The sequence below is a fragment of the Armigeres subalbatus genome, chromosome 2 (genome assembly GCF_024139115.2).
Source record: "Armigeres subalbatus isolate Guangzhou_Male chromosome 2, GZ_Asu_2, whole genome shotgun sequence".
Lineage (NCBI taxonomy): Eukaryota > Metazoa > Arthropoda > Insecta > Diptera > Culicidae > Armigeres > Armigeres subalbatus.
Window position 1 is genome coordinate 181,904,745 of NC_085140.1, and position 23,138 is coordinate 181,927,882.

A 23,138-nucleotide genomic window follows, 5' to 3' on the forward strand; every position below is an offset into this window, starting at 1 on the left:
TCACTGTTATGGGCCGTGTTGATGAAAACAAGGATTTGTATAACAGCCCACCCCCATCATTATAAGCACTTAGTATTGTGAAACTACCATCACTAATATCAACATCACTCTTTTCTTCTTCTTTACCTTTACAAAAGTATATAAGTTTTTCTGCCACTACGAATCATTTCACTCAGTATAAGCAATGAAATCACGCATCATATTCACCTACTATCATTACGTTAATGTTAACATAGTCATCATGATCACCGAAAATTATTGCGGTCACTATCACCGTATCGTCCTTTCTTCACATTCACAACTTTTCCACTATCTTAACTCCCTTAAGCAGGAAACCAGCCTCAGAAACAAGTCACCGAAAAATCACCAAACGATCAAAACCAAATTACTAAATCGTCGGCACCATCTTCGTTCATAATTCCGTTCAACCTTTCCAAATTCACGTCACGACTTATACTATGTTCTTACTAGGGCCTTGTAACATGTTATTCGGCTATCTTGATGAGCTTTCTTTTGTCGATAATTTGAATAACATGTTATTCAGGCCGTAGTGCAAACATAGTATTAATAAGTATATAAGTCACTGCTTACGATTTTGTTGAACATATATTGCAGTCGTGTGTTTTGATGAGTCGATTCACTTAATTCACTTCACGCCAACACCGCTACATCAATTTTTACATCAACTATATTTTGCACTTCTCAGTAACCATCCTAAACAACACTTCAGCATAATTTTCCACCTATTTCCTAAATCAATTTTTAGGTTATTGTTTTGATATAATATACACACACTCACAGAAATATATGTACGTTTTTCACAAATGTGCATATATATAAACAAAGTACGGTTATCATTTACAAAGTAAACACATATGATATATACATTTACGCAATGGAATAAAAATATGATAAATTTATAAGTTATTTGCACTTACCATGTATGTATTCTTTCTATCTACTTACCACTTATTAGCTTTAATAAGTGTTTACCAGATTTCAGATTCTTCCGATTCCTGACGATATTAGTAGGATCATGCTGCATTTGGTGTTGGCTCGGAGTCTTCTCAATTTCGAAGCTCCATCATAATTTATTATAGTTGAGATCGGGTTAGATAGTGACGAAAATAATGAAAAGAATGGATATTAGTAAATGTCATTTTATTATTTATGAGGTTCTTTTAAATGGGATTCTCAAATTAGTGTAGTGTTATATTTAATATCAGTCGGATTTAATTAAGTAGCTTGTTTTTCTAATTTCAGTTAGAGATTTATATAATAAGTGATTAATTTGGTTACAGCATAGCTGGGCCTTTCGACGATAATATCGATTTATTGAATAATTTTTCCTCAATGTGGTCCACGTTGTCTTGTAACTGATCTAGCAGGAAATAATGAGCACTCCATTTTATAACTTATTTTTAACATAAACGTTGACTACGATAAAATTATGAGAAGTCTCTTCTAAAGTAACTCTCTAGTACAGGATGCTAGACTTGGATCAGCTAAATAGTATCTTCAAAACTATGTCACATAGGACATTAAGCTACGGAGCCAATGTTGAATACATTCAAATGAATTATAGATTGTTGTGAAAAGAGGTGTCTGTATCGATTATCTATTTTGACATTATTCAGTTACAACACAATAGGAGGCTAAGCACAATTGACTGACTATTAAAAGGCTCTTTATTCAATAAATTCAGTCGAATTATACCACACCTCCCTTAGCTTCTATCCGCGACATGTAGCACGCACCCTGTCGGTCATTGAGGAAACCGAATAGGAGTATACTAACTTACAATTCAATTCCCATAATCTACACCACTTTCTTCATGTGTATTCAAATAGATTCCAACCCCAGTTCGTAGACTCCTACCAGCACAGATTACAATTCTCCTAGAATATATCAATATTTGTGGGGAATTATAATCCAAAGCCCAGGGAATTATTTTTTTCTATTATGTTATCGATCTTATATTAATATTCCCATTTTTTCTCATTCTCAACATTCTCCTAACCATTTTCCTGTGCAGTGACAGTTTACTGTAAATCTCGACTTGACGGTGCGATCTTGAGGGAATGGGCTTTTTTTCCTTGTGTCAGTAGCAGGGAATATTGGAAAACTACAGCAGTTTCAGTAAAAGATTGGTTTCAACACCAGGAGAAGCACCGAACGTTAAAATCCGGCCTCAGAGACATTTTAATTGATTCGGAATTGGATCGCAACAAGGGGAGTACCACAAGTTTTTTCAAGCCGATCTTGTGCGGTTTTGCTGTATTTTTGACAGAATGTGTCGTCTTTTTTGCGACTTTTCGGCTTTAGAAACTTTTATGATTCCATTCGGATTGCAAGTCGAAATGATTCCGTGCTTCAGAAACACTCCATAGTAAAATATTCAATGGCTGAGAATCGAGATTGGTGTATTTCTAACTTCTTTGTGTGAACGCTCTGTGACTCCTTGCCGTACTTGAACTATTCAATGTTTTAACGCTGGGACCTAAAATTATAAAATTTTGCAATTAATAAAATAGAACGGCTCCTACACCAATTGCTGATCGTTTTTTCTACCATCAGTAAATAAACAAAGTCAAATGGTTACTGGGATACCATTCAGCGTCGAAATTATTTAGGCGTCGGAAGCAGTTACTGTCAGAATTATTTATAGCAGTCGCCATTATGGCTAGCGTGGAAAGCTGGATATGGTTTCTTTATCACATCATGCTCCTTCCCGTTTCCCAATTTCAAGTTTGGTTCCAGCGGAGTCGCCACCGGCTTGCAATCGCCCATGCCAAACCGTTGAAGCAGATCGCTTATGTACTTAGTTGACTGATCCTCATCGTACCTTCGCTTGTTTTACGATCCACTTTCAAGCCGAAAAAGAGTTTTAACTCTCCCATATCGGACATCTCGAACTGTTCCGACAGTCGTCTTTTGAACCTGGTCACCAGATGTATTTGGTCAGAGACAAGGATAATGTCGTCGACATACAGCAACAAATACACAAATAGACGACAGATCCTTTGTATCTCAAGTGATACACGTATCCACACTGGATCGCTTGAATCCGAGCTCCGTCACAAATGAATGGAATCGCTCGTTCCAACTCCTCGGTGCTTGTTTCAAACCGTACAATGATTTCTTCAGCCGGCAAACAAGATTTGAATCCGAACTCGCCAGACCCTCTGGTTGACGCATATATATTTCCTCCTTTAATATGCCGTTGAGGAAAGCCGTACGAACGTCCATCTGATGGACATGGTACCCCTTCCTATTAGCCACCGATAGAAGCGTTCTAACAGTGGTGATTTTGGCTACGGGCGCGTACGTTTCGTCGAAGTCGAATCCATTCCGTTGCGAATACCCTTTCGCAACCAGACGCGCTTTGTAGCGGTCCACGTTACCGTTCTCGTCGCGCTTGACTTTGAAGACCCACTTGCAGGCCACTAGGTGCTTTCCAGCTGGTTTGTCTACGAGGTCCCACGTCTCGTTTTTCTGTAGGGATGCCAGCTCACTCTTAATAGCGGATTCCCAGTAGCACCAATCGCTTCGCTTCTTCAGACCGCCGATAGATGAAGGTAGGTCCTCTACGAACGCCTCTGCATTCAATGCAAAAACCATCATCGTGTCGTTTGTTGACCGGACACCTTCAGCAGACTCTCAGACTCTGATTCACTGTACGGTTGTCTCCAATTGAATCCCCTCCGTGCGGCAACATTTCTTGAATGATTTGTTTGTAAACTCTCCACCGTTGTCACACCGCAGCCTCGACACTCTTGTGCCAAAGAATGACGTCACCAGCCCACAATACTGCATGAACTTTTCTTGAACCTCGTCTTTTGATGCCAGTAGGTAGACCACCGTGAAGTGGCTATAATCATCCATAAACGATACATAATAGCGCTTTCCATTCCACGTGGTTGGAGTGAACGGTGCACACACGTCGGAGTGTATGAGTTCCAACAGACGAGATGAACGTCGCTCCACAACGTCGTCGAAAGGCTGTCGTGTCTGCTTACCTGTTGTACACTTCACACAAACATCGATCAGGGAACTTTTCAATATTTACTGTTGTCTCGATCATCTGATGTTTCCAGAGGTTCTTCAGATTCGCTTCTCCTAGATGACCGTATCTACGATGCCACAATTGGAAACTATCGTCCTTCATTCTTGCCACACCTACGCTTGCAGATCCAATAACGCCACGGAAGTAGATGTCCAGGGCATACAGTTGACCAGTTCTACGTCCTACGCCCACAACACGGTTGTCTTTGTTGATGGTCACTTTTCCTCCAGCAATTTTAACAGTCATTCCGTTGTCTTCGAGTCGGCGAACAGAAAATAAGTTACATTGCAACTCAGGTACGTACAAGACATCCTTCACTACAGCGGGTTGCTTCTTGCCATCTACCACCATATCGACACGGATAGTGCCAGCAGATTCTGCCACAATTGCATGTCCTGACTTGGCTACCGAAATGAACACTTTTCGTTCTAGTGTATGTAACTCTTCGAACAAATGCTTATCTCGGATCATGTGTTCTGTAGCACCTGAATCCAGGAACCATTCAATTTTTCTGTTGGATACCGCAGTACCCGCATAAATCCAAACGACAGCTGAACCATTATTAGAACGGTCTACGTTCCACGTTGAACCATAAAGATAATGGTACTGGACCATAATCGTACTATAGTCTGATAACGTTTTGACCATAGGGGCTACGGTTTTCGTAGACCGGACTGTATGAGCAACGGGTTGTTAAGAATGTTGACCGTAAGAAAAATCGATTTTCTTCATACATTTTTGGACGAAAGATTTTATCAGTATTATATTGATTATGGTTCGTAGACTGTAAACCTCATTGATTACGGTTGAGGTAATTGTTTTACCATAGATATGTACTGTTTGATGAACTTAATGTTAATGGGTAACGATATCAACTATGTCCATGTTATATTTGTAACTGTACGAAGAATGGTAAATGATTATGCGGGTAGACGTTGAAAATGCACCGTTGCCCGTGGTAGCAATAAACGAAATCTCCGTTTCACATGTGACGTGCGCGTTTTCTTTTGGTTTCCTGATTGATTTTCCATTTGGCTTGCCATTTCTCTCTCGATTTCTTCCCCTTGTAGGTCGATACTCAGGACAATCCAGACGTTTATGCCCGTACCGGCCGCATTGAAAGCACTTGAAACTGACCTTCTTCCCCGCGAAAACCGACTCACCGTTGTGACCTTCCTCATGGATTGATCGATTCACCCGTTTTGCAGACTCGTCCATCAGCCTTTTCTTGACGTACTCCAGAGTTAGCTGACCGGGCTGGATCGTTTCTAAAGCTGTGATTAACGCGTCTTAGGACTTCGGTAGCGACAATAAAAGCTGGCAAACAACATCCTCTTCTTCGATTTTTACCCCAGCAGCCTTCATTTCTCGCAACAATTTTTCAAACTTGAGCAGGTACTCTTTCACATTTTCGCCTTCTTTCAAACGCAGTTCTTGAAACTGCTTCTTAAGAAACAATTTTCCAGCGATGCCAACACGCTCAAAGGCATTTTTCAAAGTATCCCATGCTTCTTTTGCTGTCCGCTTGTCCTTCATGTAGTCCAGTTGATCTTCTGCGATTCGATGGATGAGTAAATTCTTGTATTTCCGGTCTCTTGCCACGCGCTCTTCGAGTTTCTTCTTCTTCTTCGCTTTGACCGCCGCTGTGTCTTCCGGAAGTTCCCTTGCGTACTCCTCGTTCTCGATGGCATTTTCCAGACAGTCCAGCAAATTTTTATCTTCCATCAAGACCTCAACTCGGAACCTCCAGTTGCCGAAATTGGTCCACTTTTGGACAACTTTTCTTCGCCCATTTCAACAAGCAAAAGGTTTCAAGGAAAAATAGCGCCTCGAAATTTCTTTCTTCGTCAGCGTTCTGGGCTCATAACCTAATGAAACAGGCAGAGCTACAAAGAAGTTCGGCTTTATTGGGAGATGACTTGAATACGAATGAGGAAAATTCATTATGACAGCAACGCAGTCTACTTAGATTGTAATACATATTTAGTTTGGATATAGTTACTAATGGTAACGTGTTGTACGGTTGCATACCTAACAAGTTCTTCTATTAAAGTGACAGCGTCGGATTTGAACGGTTTGCTCAAAAGATATTTTAGTTACTAGATAAAGATTGTCGCTGTCGTCGCTGTCCGGAACATCTTTTGCTGGCGAGGATAGGGGAGCTAAATGTCAAAGAAGAAAAATCCATACGATTTGACAGGTATGTACCACACATGTTTCGGACAGCAGAACAAAGGGAACCGAAGCGACAATCTTTATCTAGTAACTAAAATATCTTTTGTTTGCTCAGCAGTTGTAAACAAGTGCAGTCCCGGCAGTGTCACATGAAAAGGCCTATAAAAATACGTGTTGTTTTGAACCAGCCTAAGGCCGATCTATTACCACATTTTCCACTGTAGTTAAATTTGCCAGGGGTTTGTTATTATAAACAAACGAAAAACAAAATAAATACTAAAACAAAATCTTCAAAAATTAAATTTATTTTGACTCATGATTCAGCTTTTCATTTGTACATATCCAATTTGCATTGAACAAAACATTAATTGAATTAATGTTACAATTTTCATAGTATTTTTCCACACTTGTGATTGATAATGGGCAACTTGTTTGGAAAATCCAACAGTAAATCAAAAGTAAGCCGAGTAACTGATCAGGATAAAGCTGTACTGGTAAGTATTTTGTAAAAAAAGTAATATGAAACTATAATAGCGTTATGACCCTTTTTTAAAGCTATTGAAACAACAGAGAGACAAGTTGAAACAATACCAAAAGCGAATAGAACTACAGCTAGAAAAAGATCGCGAAATTGCAAAGAAATGTTTAGCAGCCGGAAGAAAAGAGTGAGCTCTGCACAAGAAAATATTTTAAATTGTACCTATGATAATGATGCCTTTTTTACAGACGAGCGAAAACACTGCTTCGCAAGAAAAAATATCAGGAGAAACTGCTTACCAACGCCGATGCACAAATAGAAACAATCGAAAAGTTAGCCTCGGACATAGAATTTGCACAGGTAGAGGCTCAGGTCGTCAGTGGTCTTAAGGTGGGCAACGAAGCCCTGAAGAAGGTGAACGAAATCCTTTCGATTGAGGAAGTCGAACAGATACTGGACGAAACGCGGGAAAGCATTGAAAAGCAGCAGGAGATCGATGCCCTGCTGAACGGCGTCCTGACGGAGGAAGACGAGGAAGAAGTGCTAGCGGAATTGGAAGAGCTCGTTGCCGGCGAGGAGGATGGAAAGGAAAACATTGATGAACGGTTGCCCGATGTGCCAGAACATGAACCAGAGCATGAAAGGAAACGCAAGGAAAAAGGTGCGTTGAAAAGTGTAATTATGATCATCTTCTTAAATATTCTTTGATGTTTTAGACTCGGAACGCTCGGGGAAGAAAGTAGCCCTAGAGGCGTGAGCGGTGATAATGTAGTGGATATTGGAAACGAAACTAACAACGTTTTTTATCATTGGATTTTTAAACCGAACAGCTTTTTATGGAAAGGAAAAGTTTGGATGTTCCGTGGATGTTAAATGTGCAAGCATTTACAAATAGAGGAAAACCATTATTTTTGTTGTGGCTATTTTTAATTAAAATGATGCGATAATATATTATGTAAAAAAATATGTTTGGGGAATGTCTGTATGTCTCTATAGAGAACATGACCAGGAAAAGGCCAGATCAGAATATTCAGAACACAGTCACAGGTTTGGTAATGTATAGTCCTCGTTCAATTACGCTATTCTACATTAGTCGGTTTGGGTTCGGTTTTTTTTAAATTCTTTATTAGGGTGATTTTTTCAGTGTTAGAAGTTCATCACTTTTATTTGGGTTCGGTGTTCCCTACTGACTTTTTTTGTCACCACATTACTAATATAATCTCCTACAACGCTCCGTTACTTTAATGGATTTGATATATTGGATTTAATATTTATATTTCTTAGGTTCAGATCTCACTCTTCGTATTTATTTGTTCTTCCAGTTGTTCGAATCCACATCGATTCTCACCATACTTCCAATTTCTTCAACACACTTTTCTGTTTCATTATTATTGTGCTTTGCTTCGATTGATTCTTTTTTTGACAACGGTTCTTCAATCTTTTAGGTGAAATGGTACCTTCGGAAATCACAACGGTCGTTCTTATTGAGGAGACACGCCGTTGATGAATATTCAAATTATATTCCCTCCGGTTTGTGCTTTTCATGCGGTAGCGATAAATTAGTGTGGTTGTCGTGGCGCTGAGCTTTCGATGATTAGCGCGATTCAACAGTGACCGTGGGTGTCTGCTATCCCTTTTCTGTACAGGGAGTGATGCTTTATGCACTGACCCAGCACACATGTTTAGTAGTTGCCATACTACCATACGGCAGTATAGCTGACTGTGGGAATCCTCCAACTGTGTCTGGTTCGACCCACTAAACCCTCCTTGGACTCCAACCCATAATCTCCCCTGAAACTGCTGATTAACTATGAGCTCCATAGGTAGTGCACTTTTGAGCATTGAGGCTCCTGAGATGTGAGATCAAAGTTGAACACCAATGTCGGGTTTTCTTCAGTTACCAATAAAGTCACTAAAACACAAATTAACATCAAAATCAATATTCAACACTTATATTATTTTTTTTTTTCAAACTATTTTCTTTTTTTTACACTTTTTCAACCGATCCACATTCTACCACATCTGTCACAAAACTGACTTCCTTCTTCTGCCTCTCAACCAGTCTCCGCTCTCGTATCCAATGTTTTTCTTTTTTCTTACATGATGCCTCTCGGCGCTCAACACGCTGATGAATTGTCAAACACTCCTAATATAAATTAATTACTATTTGCATCACGGATGCTACGACGTGTTATCTATAATATTTTCCTTTGTGTATTAAACCAATAATTAATAATATTCTCTATACGCTTATCCTGTACCCTACATCCTTCTCCTCTTCTACTCTGAATCATTCAAACGAAATTAAACAAATGACATCAAATATTGAATTTTCCGTTTAGGATTTCAGTGTATAGCCAACGAAACTTCAAGCTCTGAAAAGATAAAAAATGTTAATATCCCACTAATACCAATAGTGATTTGAAACGTAACTTACCAAGGAATTTGAGCATCAACGAAGAAAACAATAAGTAATTCAACAATGCTGCAACCTCTGATATACCGTTCATCAAATAATGCATCCCCAAAATAACGTTTCCATTCTCTCAACATTATAAATAACCAGGTCATACAACATCGAGTTAGCCTTCAAATCAGAAAAAATATCAACAAACAGCTTCGCATTTCTTGTTTACATGTTCTAACTCTATACGCAAGTCAACCACCGATCTTTGTCATGCAATCATGGATAGAGCTTTCCAGGCTCGCGAAAATCAATCTTGCATCAAAATCAGCAAAAATATCAACAAACAGCTTTGCATTTCTTGTTTACATGTTCTAACTCTATACTCAAGTCAACCACTGATCTTTGTCATGCAATTATGGATAGAGCTTTCCATGCTCGCAAAAATCAATCTTGCATCAAAATCAGCAAATATATCAACAAACAGCTTCGCATTTCTTGTTTACATGTTCTAACTCTATACTCAAGTCAACCACCGATCTTTGTCATGCAATCATGGATAGAGCTTTCCAGGCTCGCGAAAATCAATCTTGCATCAAAATCAGCAAAAATATCAACAAACAGCTTCGCATTTCTTGTTTACATGTTCTAACTCTATACGCAAGTCAACCACCGATCTTTGTCATGCAATCATGGATAGAGCTTCCAGGCTCGCAAAAATCAATCTTGCATCAAAATCAGCAAAAATATCAACAAACAGCTTCGCATTTCTTGTTTACATGTTCTAACTCTATACGCAAGTCAACCACTGATCTTTGTCATGCAATTATGGATAGAGCTTTCCATGCTCGCGAAAATCAATCTTGCATCAAAATCAGCAAAAATATCAACAAACAGCTTCGCATTTCTTGTTTACATGTTCTAACTCTATACGCAAGTCAACCACCGATCTTTGTCATGCAATCATGGATAGAGCTTTCCAGGCTCGCGAAAATCAATCTTGCATCAAAATCAGCAAAAAGGGTTCAGGCTGGTATTTTCGTCTTTTCGTCATAATCTCGAAAACCATTAAAAGAGAAACTTTTTTGACAAACTCATGCGTATCAAATCGTAAGCTCAGGAGATACTTTCTGCTATAGTGGAGTTCTAGCTAAAGGACGTTCCTTTCGATGGTTTTACCCCTATGACGATGGACGGAAATACCTGCCGTGTCCCTATATCAACAAAGAGCTTCGCATTTCTTGTTCACACGTTTCTATACTCAAGTCAACCACTGATCTTTGTCATGCAATTATGGATAGAGCTTTCCATGCTCGCGAAAATCAATCTTGCATCAAAATCTTCTGCCTCTCAACCAGTCTCCGCTCTCGTATCCAATGTTGATGCCTCTCGGCACTCAACACGTTGAAGAATTGTCAAACACTTTTAATATAAATTAATTACTATTTGCATCACGGATGCTACGACGTGTTACCTATAATATTTTCCTTTGTGTATTAAACCAATAATTAATAATAATCTCTATACGCCTATCCTGTACCCTACAACCAAGACCTTGAACTCTTTAGATATCTTTCTTGTACCATTCCGCACCAGATCTTTTTTTAGCCATTTAGCTTTCAACGTGCTCGCGATCTACTCAGAGCGTCCCCGCTGGTGGTCTGTTCAGCGCTATGGCAGATTTCCTCCGCGGTGCCCTCCTCGGACGCCGCACTTCAATCAAAAAGGGTTTGCTGACTCACCAGTGCTGTTGTGGCTTAGACGATCCCCACCGATGTGTATCCAAATGAGTGTCTAGTATAGGAACGAAATGCGTTCATATTTTATTTATGCACTTGTTCTCGCACCGGTTGTTTCTATCAAGGTTGTTGAAGTGCAATCATGCTTCGCACCGGTGGTGAATATCCGGTTGCTATTGAGGCAAACACGGAAATAAATAAAATCAGGAAGAAATTATTATTTATTTTCATATCTTTCAGAACGCGCTCCAACTTTTGTAATATAAATATGTGCGTAATGCATTTTGTGATTATCAGATTAGCTAGACACACATCTGCTAGGTGGCGCTAGCTTATATGCAATAATTTAGTGAGGTGGATATCTCGAGATCTATAAGACTTAGAAAGATTATGTCTTCTACAAAGTTGTTCGGGTAGCCATAACATTTATGATGGAGACTAGTTGAGTTTGAAATTCATACGCATAGCTGCGCTCGTGTATGAAAAGTTAGGTTAAATATTACTAAATCCGTTAGAGTTAGAAAGTGGCCATCTTCTACAAAGTCAACCGAATTATCTGTTAGGTTGGTTATTATGTAAGATTTAAAAGGGTAGTCAAAACCAGAAGTTTAGTTTGAAACCGCAATACTCGTTGGCGCTCGAGTTGAGTCGAATAGAGTCAAGTACGAGACACTGAAGATGGCCTTACTGTAGAAGTCGAAATAAGTATCTGTCAAAGGTACAACCAAGAGGTGGAATTAAATGGAATTGAACGAACTCGTCTTATGGCAAGTAACTTTGTAGAATACGGCAATATTCTGAAAATTCCTGATTTCGAGATATTTAACCTATCAGTTTATTTCTTATACACTAGCGCCACCAGGCGGTTATGTCTTAATCTAAACCTGCGTTGGTCATAATAGTTTTGACCACCCGAACAACTTTGTAGAAGGCGGCAATATTCTAAAAATTACATACTTTGAGATACCTGACCTATCAGGTTATTTCCAATACACTAGCGCCGCCAAGCGGTTGTATTATCAACTAAACATGCTTTCGTCATGATGGTTTTAATCATCCGAACAACTTTGTAGAAGACGGCAATATTCTTGAGATTTCAACTATCGAAATATCTAACCTTTTAGGTTATTTCCAATTCACTAGCGCCGCCAAGCGGTTGTATTTCAAATTAAACTTGTTTTCGCAATGATGGTTTTGACCACCCGAACAACTTTGTAGAAGACGCCAATATTCTAAAAATTCCAGATTTCGAGATATCTAACCTATCAGGTTATTTCATATGCACTAGCGCCGCCAATCAGTTGAAATCCAAACTAAACTGACCTCCATCACAATGGTTTTGATGATGAATAACCGAACAATTTTTCAGAAGGCGGCACATTTTTTATTTATGCGTTACTCTATATCTCCGTGTGATGGTTTGGCAACGGTTGGAGCGGGTCGCCAAATTTGCCAACTCGTTATTCACCGAAGATTGCGTTTACATTTCCCAAGCCCGTTTACCAACGACCGGTGCGAGTTCGCGTCATGATAGAGGTTGCTATTTTGGCTTTATTTACGCACTGGTGGGGATCGTCTTACTGACGCAGTTATTGGTACGATGGATAATCTGACACGAAAGTTGTGCTGCTTTCCCTCTCCCACCTTATCCGAAAAACAAATGGCCTCGACCTTGGAGAGCTTGGCTTATTAGTAAATGCCTGCTTGCTTATGTCCAGGGAAAAAATATGTACATTAATTGGTGATTGGAAGACGGAACTTCTTACAATCTACCTTATTTGTAAAAACTATATACAAAATTATTTACAATTTTCCTGACCGCTACAACTTCTCCGACATTAACGACGTCAGGACATATCGTGACGCTAACATCGACTCTGACCACTATCTGGTGATGGTTAAACTGCGCCCAAAACTATCCGTTATCATCAATGCTCGGTACCGACAACCGCCGCGGTACGACCTAGAGCGACTGAAGCAACCTGATGTCGCCACTGCATACGCGCAGTATCTCGAGGCAGCGTGTGAGCTCGATGGGGCCCCTCTTGCAGACTGCTGGAATACAGTCAAAGCAGCTATTAACGACGCAGCGGAGATCAACGTCTGGTATATGGGACGAAGTCGGTGGAACGATTGGTTCGACGAAGAGTGCAGACAGATTCTGAAGGAGAAGGATGCAGCGCGGTACCCGGCAGAACGTGGAACGTTCTGGACGGAAGCGGAGACAGCAGACCCGCCTTTTTCTGAAGAAGAAACGCCGTCTGGAAGAAGCGGAGTGCGAGGAAATGGAACAGCTGTGCCGTTCTCAAGAAACACGCAAGTTCTATCAGCAGCTCAACGCATCCCGCAAAGACTTCGTGACGCGAGCCGAAATGTGCAGGGATAAGGATGGGAGTATTTTGACTTTCTACAAGAAAGGCGATAAGCTGGAGTGTGAGAACTTTCGAGCGATCACCATCCTTAATGCCGCCTACAAAGTGATATCCTAGATCATCTGTCACCATTAGGTCGTCTGTCACCATTAGTGAATGAGTTCGTGGGAAGTTATCAAGCTGGCTTCGTTGACGGCCGCTCGACAACGGACCAGTTCTTTACTGTACGGCAAATACTTTAAAAATGCCGTGAATACCAGGTCTCAACGCGTCATCTGTTCATTGATTTCAAGGCGGCATAAGACAGTATAGACCGCGTAGAGCTATGGAAAGTTATGGACGAGAACAGCTTCCCTGGGAAGCTTACCAGACTGATCAAAGCAACGGTGGATGGTGTGTAAAACTGTGTAAAGATTTCGGGCGAACACTCCAGTTCGTTCGAATCGCGCCGAGGACTAAGACACAAGAACTTTCGTGCCTGTTGTTCAACATTGCGCTGGAAGGTGTCATGCGGAGAGCCGGGTGTAACAGCCGGGGTACGATTTTCAACAGATCCAGTCAATTTATTTGTTTCGCGGATGTCATGGACATTGTCGGCCGAACATTTGCAAAGGTGGCAGAACTGTACACCCGCCTGAAACGTGAAGCAACAAAAGTTGGACTGGTGGTGAAAGCTTCAAAGACAAAGTACATGCTTGTGGTCGGAACCGAGCGTGACAAGGCCCGTCTGCGAAGCAGTGTTACGGTAGACGGTGATACCTTCGAGGTGGTCGAGGAATTCGTCTACCTTGGATCCTTGCTACCGGCTGATAACAATGTCAGTCGTGAAGTACGAAGGCACATCATCTGTGGAAGTCGGGCCTACTACGGGATCCAGAAGAAACTGCGGTCAAAAAAGATTCGCCACTGCACCAAATGTGTTATGTACAAGACGCTAATAAGTCCGGGTCCGAGGAAAACAAGTAAAACCCGTTAGGGAAGTGTTGGTGGGCCTCGATTTAGAGTATATGAACCTTATCTATCTTTGTTTGAAAGAGATTGATGTTAGAATTTGAATCTTTGTGAGTTCCCTGTATGTAGCATTTCCCCTTAAAAGTGTCCTCTTCTTTTCGTTGTCTCTTTTTTTATTGTTTTTGTTTCTCTTCCATTACAGATCAATGCAAAAACCATCACCAAACCAAGTCAACAACATCGCAATCAATAATTTTAAAACCCTAAACCCCTCCTATTCCTATTGTGTATTTGTGATCCCTAACCTCGAGTCAGTCGCGTGTACGTAGGCTACCCAAACTAACTCTAGTTGTAAGAATCACAAGAATTGTAAAATAAATTGTACAAAAAAAAAACATATTTCCGGCTCCGTAACGCCAAATGGCAAATGAGCCTTCTAAATAAACACAAGATTAAAAAAAAGACGCTAATAAGACCGGTAGTCCTCTACGGACACGAAACATGGACAATGCTCGAAGAGGACTTGCAAGCACTCGGAGTATTCGAGAGATGGGTATTGGGTACTTAGGATCATCTTTGGCGGTGTGCAAGAAGACGGTGTGTGGCGGCGAAGAATGAACCACGAGCTCCCCCTGATGAGACGCAGAGAGATGCGGCCTCGAACCGTGTATTGTGGCGCCAAATTGTTGATTCAGTGTTATCTGTTTAGATGTAACCTAAATAAATGAAACAGAGGCTCTGGATGAGCACATCGATAAACGCGTTGAATTCGAGCAATGGTACTGCAAGGCAAAGGGTTTCCCGACTAGAAGGTCATATCAAAATTATATCAACATATGTTATTATGTTATACACAATTTTTATAACAAAACTTGTTAGAAACATGGTGCAGGATGTTGTTAAAATATCTAAATTTCTATCAAAAATCACACTACTGGAAACAAAAAAACTATCAAATTTTGTTAGAATTTCATCATAAAAATAACATATGTTGTTCGAAATTTATAACAGAATCAGTTTCAAAATATATTGTTCCTGTGCAGTTGGAAATTTTTACAGGTCGTGATAGGTCTCCAGATTGTGATCAATAATCAGAAATTTTTGTTTTTGTCTGAACAAGAATATTTTTCAAGAACATAAAATTAACAACATTACAAATTAGGCAACCTTTTCAAATTACATTAGCGTTGTGTTATTCATGGCTGGGAGACTGCTACATCTATTTTAATTGCACTGTTGGGCAATTCGGTGTTAAGCATTTTTTAGATCATATTATGATAAAATCCTGTTACAACATTTGAAAGACAATGGATACTAAGAACAAAATTATATCAAAATAAGTTATAAATATCAGAATATGTTTAAATAGTGTTCAGTTTCTGTTATGCTCTTCTAGTCGGGATTCCTTCTCTCGAAAAGCGCTTGGGATCCAAACCAGTCGGCACACGATTCGGTACACGCTACACAGCAACATCAAGCAAACTTTAACCTCCGTCTACCAAACATCGACTTACCGAAGTTCAATGGGGACATTTCTCGTTGGATTTCGTTCCGGGACACGTTTCCATCGATGATCCACGTGAACGGCGATATTCCCAAAGTCGTCAAGCTCCAATACCTTCTCCAATCTCTCGAAGGTAGCGCGAAGAAACCTTTGGAATCGATATCGCCGCCGATAGCTACGCTACAACTTTGGACGCTCTTCTGAAAAGGTACGACAACCGGAAATACCTCAGACGATGTGAAATATGATGAACTGGTCGATTTTCTATACCAGCGGGTGCGGATACTTAATTCCGACGGGCCAGACAGTCATCAATCAACCTCGTCGAAGGTGGCCGGCTTCCAGCAGAAAGGCTTCAAGCAGAAAATGTCGGCCAATGCATCAGCTTCATGCACTCCCAGCTACTCCTGTCCGCTTTCCTGTTCGGACAGTCATTCCATCCGAATATATGGAAGAACGTCAACGCCGAGAATAGACCTTTCCCGTCCGAACAAACACCAATGTTTTGTATTTTTCCCTGAAACGTTCTTGGGTTTAGATAACATTGCGCATAAAATAAGCTGTTTTAATGAAACGGTTATTTTCTTACATTTTTTTCAAAACATCAACATCGTCTGTTTTATGGGGTGAATATGACTGCCAGACGATGTTGATCCTAAAAATAATCGTATTTTGGCAACACTATACAGTGGTGAAAACATCGTGGAAATTCTTTTTTTCTGGCAACTCAGCATCATGTTTATTTTTAATAAAATGTCAAAAAGTGACAACATCATCCGAAGTTCCGTCGGAAAATTCTGCTCGCGAGTTACCGCTACCGTTATTTGCAAAAAAAATCTATTTCACGGTAGAAAATGCAGCTCGGGACAGATCGAATCGTAAAAAACGTTAAGAACCATCTTTATTACAGAATGCAGTGGGTATAGGAATCACTACATCGCTGTCCGAAGGTTCGTGATTCCGTTGTTTTTGTAAGATTGTTGATGTCAATCGTTCAGTTGCAGAAGAAGCAGACTGCCCTGATCTTTTTTATAGCAAGGATCCATATATGGATAGGATAAATTAAAAAGAAAGATACAACCCGAAGGGACTCCGCTCCGCTGCGTCTAGCGGCTAACAGAATGGGCGACGTGCTGTTTTTTGATCGTCCTCCGTCATCGTCAACACTAGCACACATTGGAAAAACACCCATGAGTTACACTAACAGTGACCAGACAATCAGTCTCGGGTCGGGACCCGCGGAGGATTGTGATGTGGTTATTAACTTTAGCGGAAGAAATTTTTTGCATACCGTGTGGTCCTGTCGGCATGCAGTTCCTGTTTTCCATGTCCAATATTTACCGATGAGCTGGAGAGGTATTGCCATACTGAAGGTACTATCCGCGTCATTGAGGTTTCCGGCCTTCCTGCATGGTTTTATGATTGCCACCCGCATTCTGTAGAACATCGAAAAGTGACTACACGTGGTATGTGTGACCCTCCCTTGACTCTTCGTGGATACTGTGCTAGTTTGAGTTTGTCAAACTTGACCGGATCGCTACAGACGTGCAGGACAAGTATGACATAAATTAAATATGTTTTTAATCATGTAAAATATTTGTTTTTAGAAACGTTAGTTTATTCAATATTTTAAGTAATAATAAAAAAACTGAGACATCTAGCTTGTTGAGTAGCAATGAGTAACGTGGATTACGCCATCACCACCACCTCCTGCAGGGTATTTGCCTTGTTGAGAAAAGTTTTCACCCATTGTGGATGTCATACCCTGCTGGGATTTTTTGTCTGATTGCGGACCTTATTGGGAGTGTCGCTTTGGAGCTAATTAAAAAAAATTGGATTATATTTTCACCTAATCACCAACCAGGCACAACAAATAAGGTACAGTGGGGTAAATGGGAACAGGTTATCATTATAGTTCATTTTCATGAGGCCAAAAGAAATGGAAATGATCACATTTATGACATAACGAATAATCTATTCAACCTTCATATGACTGCGAACAAAATTTTTGACAAATAACTTCTAAAATAAAAATAATTGTAAAACCAAAAAATCTGTTTGAATTTTTCACTTACCCTACTTGTGAGGTAAGTGAAAAAATAGTTTTATAGGAGGATTTATCAATATAAGAGCATATTTACTGTTAACATATTTCGTGCAATTGGTGATAATATTGAATAAAGCAAAATTGTGATCTTTTGTGATGCTTTTTGATACCTACTTCATGAAAGGCAACAATGGGCATCTTGAGTGCTTCCATTAAAAGTTTTGTTTTTTGGAATTGTTAGTATCTGACATTACTTTTCATAGCAGTTGAACCTTGGCGATAGTGTTGCTTTGTGTATGCAAAGAAATTTTCCTTCAAATATTCATCAAACCTGGAATCATCAGGGTGTGTTTAATTACTAAACCACTAAGGATTTCAGTAGAAAGGTTTACATCAACAAATCTTCATCTTCTCAATTATTACTAAATATATTATAGTTGCAGATGTGTTTGTTAACCGCAATAGCAGTGATTATTGTATTTAAGCTCCATAGATACCATTTTTCAAGCATTATTTTTCAAACATGGATTACCCAATACTTTGACACTAATCTAATATTCAAAAGCCTTCGAATAAGGTTATTTTGTATTATTTGTTTATTCACGATCAATAGAAATTAATTGTGTATGAAAAACTAGAGCAATGCATTCGGAGACGGAAAACTGTTTTTGAGTTTATTTTTAATGTAAAAAAGGCAACTTGCAAGTCACTCTGTTTGACGGTCGATTATTGTCCTTAGCCTGTACTTCAGAATTCTCCTTTTCGTAGAAAATATCTTCGAAATGGGCACGGGTGGTCGAGGGGTAGAAGTTGGTTTCATCAAACAGCAGCAGCAGGTAAATTTCGAGCGGTCGTATGCTGTACGGGAACGACGTGGGACACAAGTTTTTCATCGACAAAGCGCTCAAATTTCTGGGCAAAGGGGTTCAACAATCGGTTGTAAGAATCCTCACAAATGTGTGATTGAAGTAAGCAGGCACTGTCACCCTATCAACGGCGTTTGACATCATTGATCTTTCGCCCGATCAGACACTTGGTAATGCGCTGTTGGGGGAAGATGATTGAATCAAACTGTGATGTGGTTTTTCGTCAGCCGTGGAAGCAACAAATACGGCGGTTCGACCCCGAAAGTGCTGATGCTGTGCTGTACCACGCAGATTGGCGAAAACCAAGGCCGGCCCGCGGGTAGCGTACTTTCATCTTCTGTCGCCCGTCCGACACCACCTATGCTGCCGATGGTGAGGTTCATTGCGAACGATTGTCCCGGCAGTGCATCGACGTCTATTCCTGGGCTTCAACGACTGGAGACTTGCCGTAGCAACCGGTGCACTGTAAACACGCCATTCGTTGCAGTTGCTGAAGGTACGGGTATCATGCGGATGCAGCTGTCGGCATCTCCGGACCATACCAGGCAGCACGATGACGGGAATGTCTTCACCATACAAACAGGAGCGTACTTAGATACGTTCAGATGACCGATTTAGGCACCTATGAACGGATCCTAAAGGTGAAAAAAGTTATTTTTTAACAATATAAAAATGCATAAGTTAGTATGTACATATAGGATTCTGGTTTTCACGATTTACATTTTTTACTTCTGCGTTTCAAATGTTTACCGCACATTGATTATTACTCGATTTTTCTATGAAATATTTCGGATTTTGAGAAACTTGTTGCATAGATTTTGGTTGTAAATTGGTCACACGAAATTCGACCGGAAAAAATCGTGTAAAAACAGAATTCTGTGTACTCTAATAAACAACTTTTCAAAAGTACTCACCTCAGCGATTCCAGGAAGTCCAAAGAATGCACGGATTTATGTTGATTGGTGTCAATAACCGTAGGCTTTGTCGGAAATAAGGAAAAAACGTTGCAACGCCGGAACACAAATGTGTTCCCTTGTCCCTTGTCATTTCTCGACCAAGCCATATTGAGATCACGAGTATCGGCGAGTTTCCGAGCCAGAACCGATCAAGCAAGGAACCCACTTGGCACAACAAATTGGGTTGACTCCGGCAGACGCATTACTGAACGGGAGAAGCTGGTTGATCAAGAACTTGGGTGGTTTTCTTGCGACAGAGTGCGATCAGTTCACTAAGTTCTGTGGCATGTGGGCTGATATATAGATGAATATTTAATAACGGTAACGACGATAACTATAATGTAGATTAAACATTCTTAAAATGATTTTGCCGTATAAGAAGCGGTGGTTTTCTTCAGCAATTTGATAAAAACAAAACAAAAACAAAGTTGTGTGGTGAATTTACACAAAATGACAGATCGGAAAAAGGGTAGACTTGGGTTCAACGGGTTTTGTGGCGAAAAAAATAATAAAGGAAACAGGGGTGAAAAAATGCAAAAAAAGTTTTTGATTGTTTTTCAATAGTTCCAGGCGTAAAAAAATACTGGTTTCTTGGGAAAAGTGTCTCAGAAAAATAAAAAGAACCATTTGAGCAAATAATATTTTTTCACGGGAAAGGTCTATTGGTTTTCCAAAAGCGCCTGTGTTGGAACTGCCTTAGCGTCATCAATCCAAGAAGTGCAATTCCAAATGCAACTGCCGTACATGTCATGAGAAGCACCACTCGCTTCTGCATGATTTCACTCCAGCGAAGGTATCAGCTACGCCAGCAATCCAAGCAAGCACAACAGAGCCAGCGCGCGGTGTCGTCGAAGCCCGCTGTTTCTACAGTTTCCTCGGTTCAGTAACCGCTTACATCCACGTCCCGCCAAGTTAGCATGGCAGTTCAAACTGCATGCACCATGACGCTACTTAAACGGTTGTTCTCAACATCGTTTACGACCACGGCACACAGTGGGACCAATTCCAAAAAAGACGGTCAAAAATGTTAGAAGTGAATAAAATGGTCTAGCAGGCCTCATAGTATGATCTTCCATTGAATGGATGGTTCATCTTCTCGGCATCACCGACCCGTAAGCTAGAGATCCACTACCGGAACTAAAGGTGGGGCACCAGTCGTCGCAAGCACGCTAACGTTCTCAAAGACAACGTGCTTGCACCAAGTGGTGCCTCATCAAATATCAATGGCTGGTGCCGCCAGTGTAGAGTTCTATTTCTATGAGCACTTTCACAGGTATTAACTGCTACCTTTAATTACCAATTTCTGCTGCCTCACTGCAGTGCTAACGGAAAAATGTATTCCATTAGAAATTGTAAACATATAGAATGGATTTTGTTTCGTCCCTACACAAAGTAAAGCTGTAGAGGCGCAAATCGTTTCTTGATATTACGGTTCATGTGAAAAACTCATGATCTTTTTACAGAGTAAGTATGGAAAATAGGGGTCAGTAAGTATGGAAAATAGGGGTCAGTAAGTATGGAAAATAGGGGTCAAATAAAATACTCTTCCTACATTGCGACTAAACATGACATGACTTGATAGTTTGTCCTACTTCCTTTAAAAATATTTTCAAAATCTCAGAGCGCAAGTGCCTGTAAAAACTCATGATCACGTGGAATTTCTTTAATAAAAGTATGCGTGAGACAAGAACAAATGGTACTAGGGGGCCGTACACATATTACATATGCCCTTATGGGGGGAGGGATCTGTCGTTTTACCTACAAATAAAATCTTTTGTATGAAAGAAATCATACATGAAGAGAGGGATGTTGAAAAAAACAAAAATAACGCTTACATAATAAGTGTACAACCCCTAGACAATTTTCAGCTGATGTCGCACCATTGTATTGGGGCAAATGAGAAGTAGAAGGAAAAGAGAAAACATATTGTGTGTTGCAATATTTATCAAAATTGATTGGCAAGACCGAAACGACCAACGTCAGTAAAACCTAAATAACTGAGCAGGCGGAGAGTGGCAGAACCTAATTTCTGCAGAATTGGATTTCTGCCAAAAAAATGAACCTACAATGTGAATTTCATTGATGGGTACCGATGGGTACCTTTTTGAATTTCATAATGAATACAGCAAGAAGATAATACAATAATAATTTTATACACAATAAAGACCGAGTACTTTCTGCGCGATCAAAAATAATTTACGAACGTATATGCGTGGCTTTATTAGTTTTTGGACTACACTTTGTGATGGTGCCAAATATAATAGGTTTGGGTGATGTATACGTTGTGACCAACATAATGAAGCAGTAAGATAAATGTTGCAAGGTTTAACATTATTAAAAATCCAGAACATACTCAACTTGTATTGACTGTAAAGGTAAGATCCACCCGAATAAAATGACTCAAAACTATGTTTACATCATCGTCAAGTATTCTACTAACCACCCATGACTCAAGTTATCAATTTGGATCATTTTGAAAAAATGGTTTTTGACCGTCTTTTTGAAGATTGGTCTTTCTGTGCGGCATCTCGTACAAGGCTCGTGCTCTCCTCGATTCAGCATCGATGTCGAATTTTATTTCGAAACCGGTGGTGAAGATCCTCTTCAGCCGCCGGTCTACAGTGAACGGATCATTTTGGCGTGTAAAATTCCAAACGTCGAGGAGATCAACAGTTCCATGTTCCCGGAAATGTAGACCTCGTCATCGGTAGCGAAACGTACTCCGAACTCTACACGGGACGGAAGATTTCTCTGGGTGAAGGTTTTCCGTGGGTAGTCGAAACTCTCTTTGGTTGGGCGGTCACTGGTCCCGCATCTTGCTCGGCTATTCGTATTCGAAGGTTCTGCCTCTCCAATGCTGACGATCGACTGGAAGCCGCTCTACGCAAGTTCTGGGACACATGAAAATGGGACATGAAAACAATTCCATTAGCTCCAGTTTGATCTACCAAAGAAAGTCTATGCAAAGATCACTACGTTGCTAATACAACGCGCAATTCCACAGGGTGGTACATTGTGCGTCTTCCGAGGACTGAAAATTCCGAAAAGGAGAGTTAGAAAATTGTCAAAATGCAACGGTTTTATGAATTCTGAAGAAAGCCATCAAGCTTGAAATGAAATCGATCTAGACGCTTATGACACGGCCACATGTCATAAGCGTCATAAGCTAAATGATTGACAGATCGAAAAAAAAACAAACTCGAGCGAGATCGGGCAAGTTCGCCTATATAGTATTTAATAAAACTGATATACTTGTTACACTCTGTGCAGTGTTCATGTATGGAAAAAATGTCAGTAGTTCAGTCAAACTCTGTGATATTCGGATTAAATAAATTTAAAAAAATGAGAACTTTTTTTAGACTTCTTTTATTAAAAGATTCATACATGTTTTATTCCCGAATAGAATGAGATTGTACAACTATTTTTCTAGTTATCGTTTTTAATTTTTAAGAATTGTAATAGAATTTTAAACGGAATCATAAAAAAGATCGAACGGAAATTACACCACAAATAATATTTACGATAGTGTATATAATAATTCGATATTGGATGATACATTGAATGGGTTGTTAAGTATCGT

The 23,138-nt window shown here is 40.0% G+C and overlaps 1 protein-coding gene across 1 annotated transcript; it reads left to right on the forward strand.

Annotated features, from left to right (window-relative positions):
- The first annotated feature begins 6,489 nt into the window (after window positions 1-6,489).
- LOC134215583 (charged multivesicular body protein 6) lies at window positions 6,490-7,683 on the forward strand. Its single transcript, XM_062694737.1, has 4 exons — window positions 6,490-6,735; window positions 6,797-6,906; window positions 6,968-7,380; window positions 7,436-7,683. Exons 1-4 carry the CDS (start codon window positions 6,661-6,663, stop codon window positions 7,474-7,476), a joined length of 639 nt encoding a protein of 212 aa, XP_062550721.1. The 5' UTR covers window positions 6,490-6,660; the 3' UTR covers window positions 7,477-7,683.
- Window positions 7,684-23,138: the final 15,455 nt, after the last annotated feature.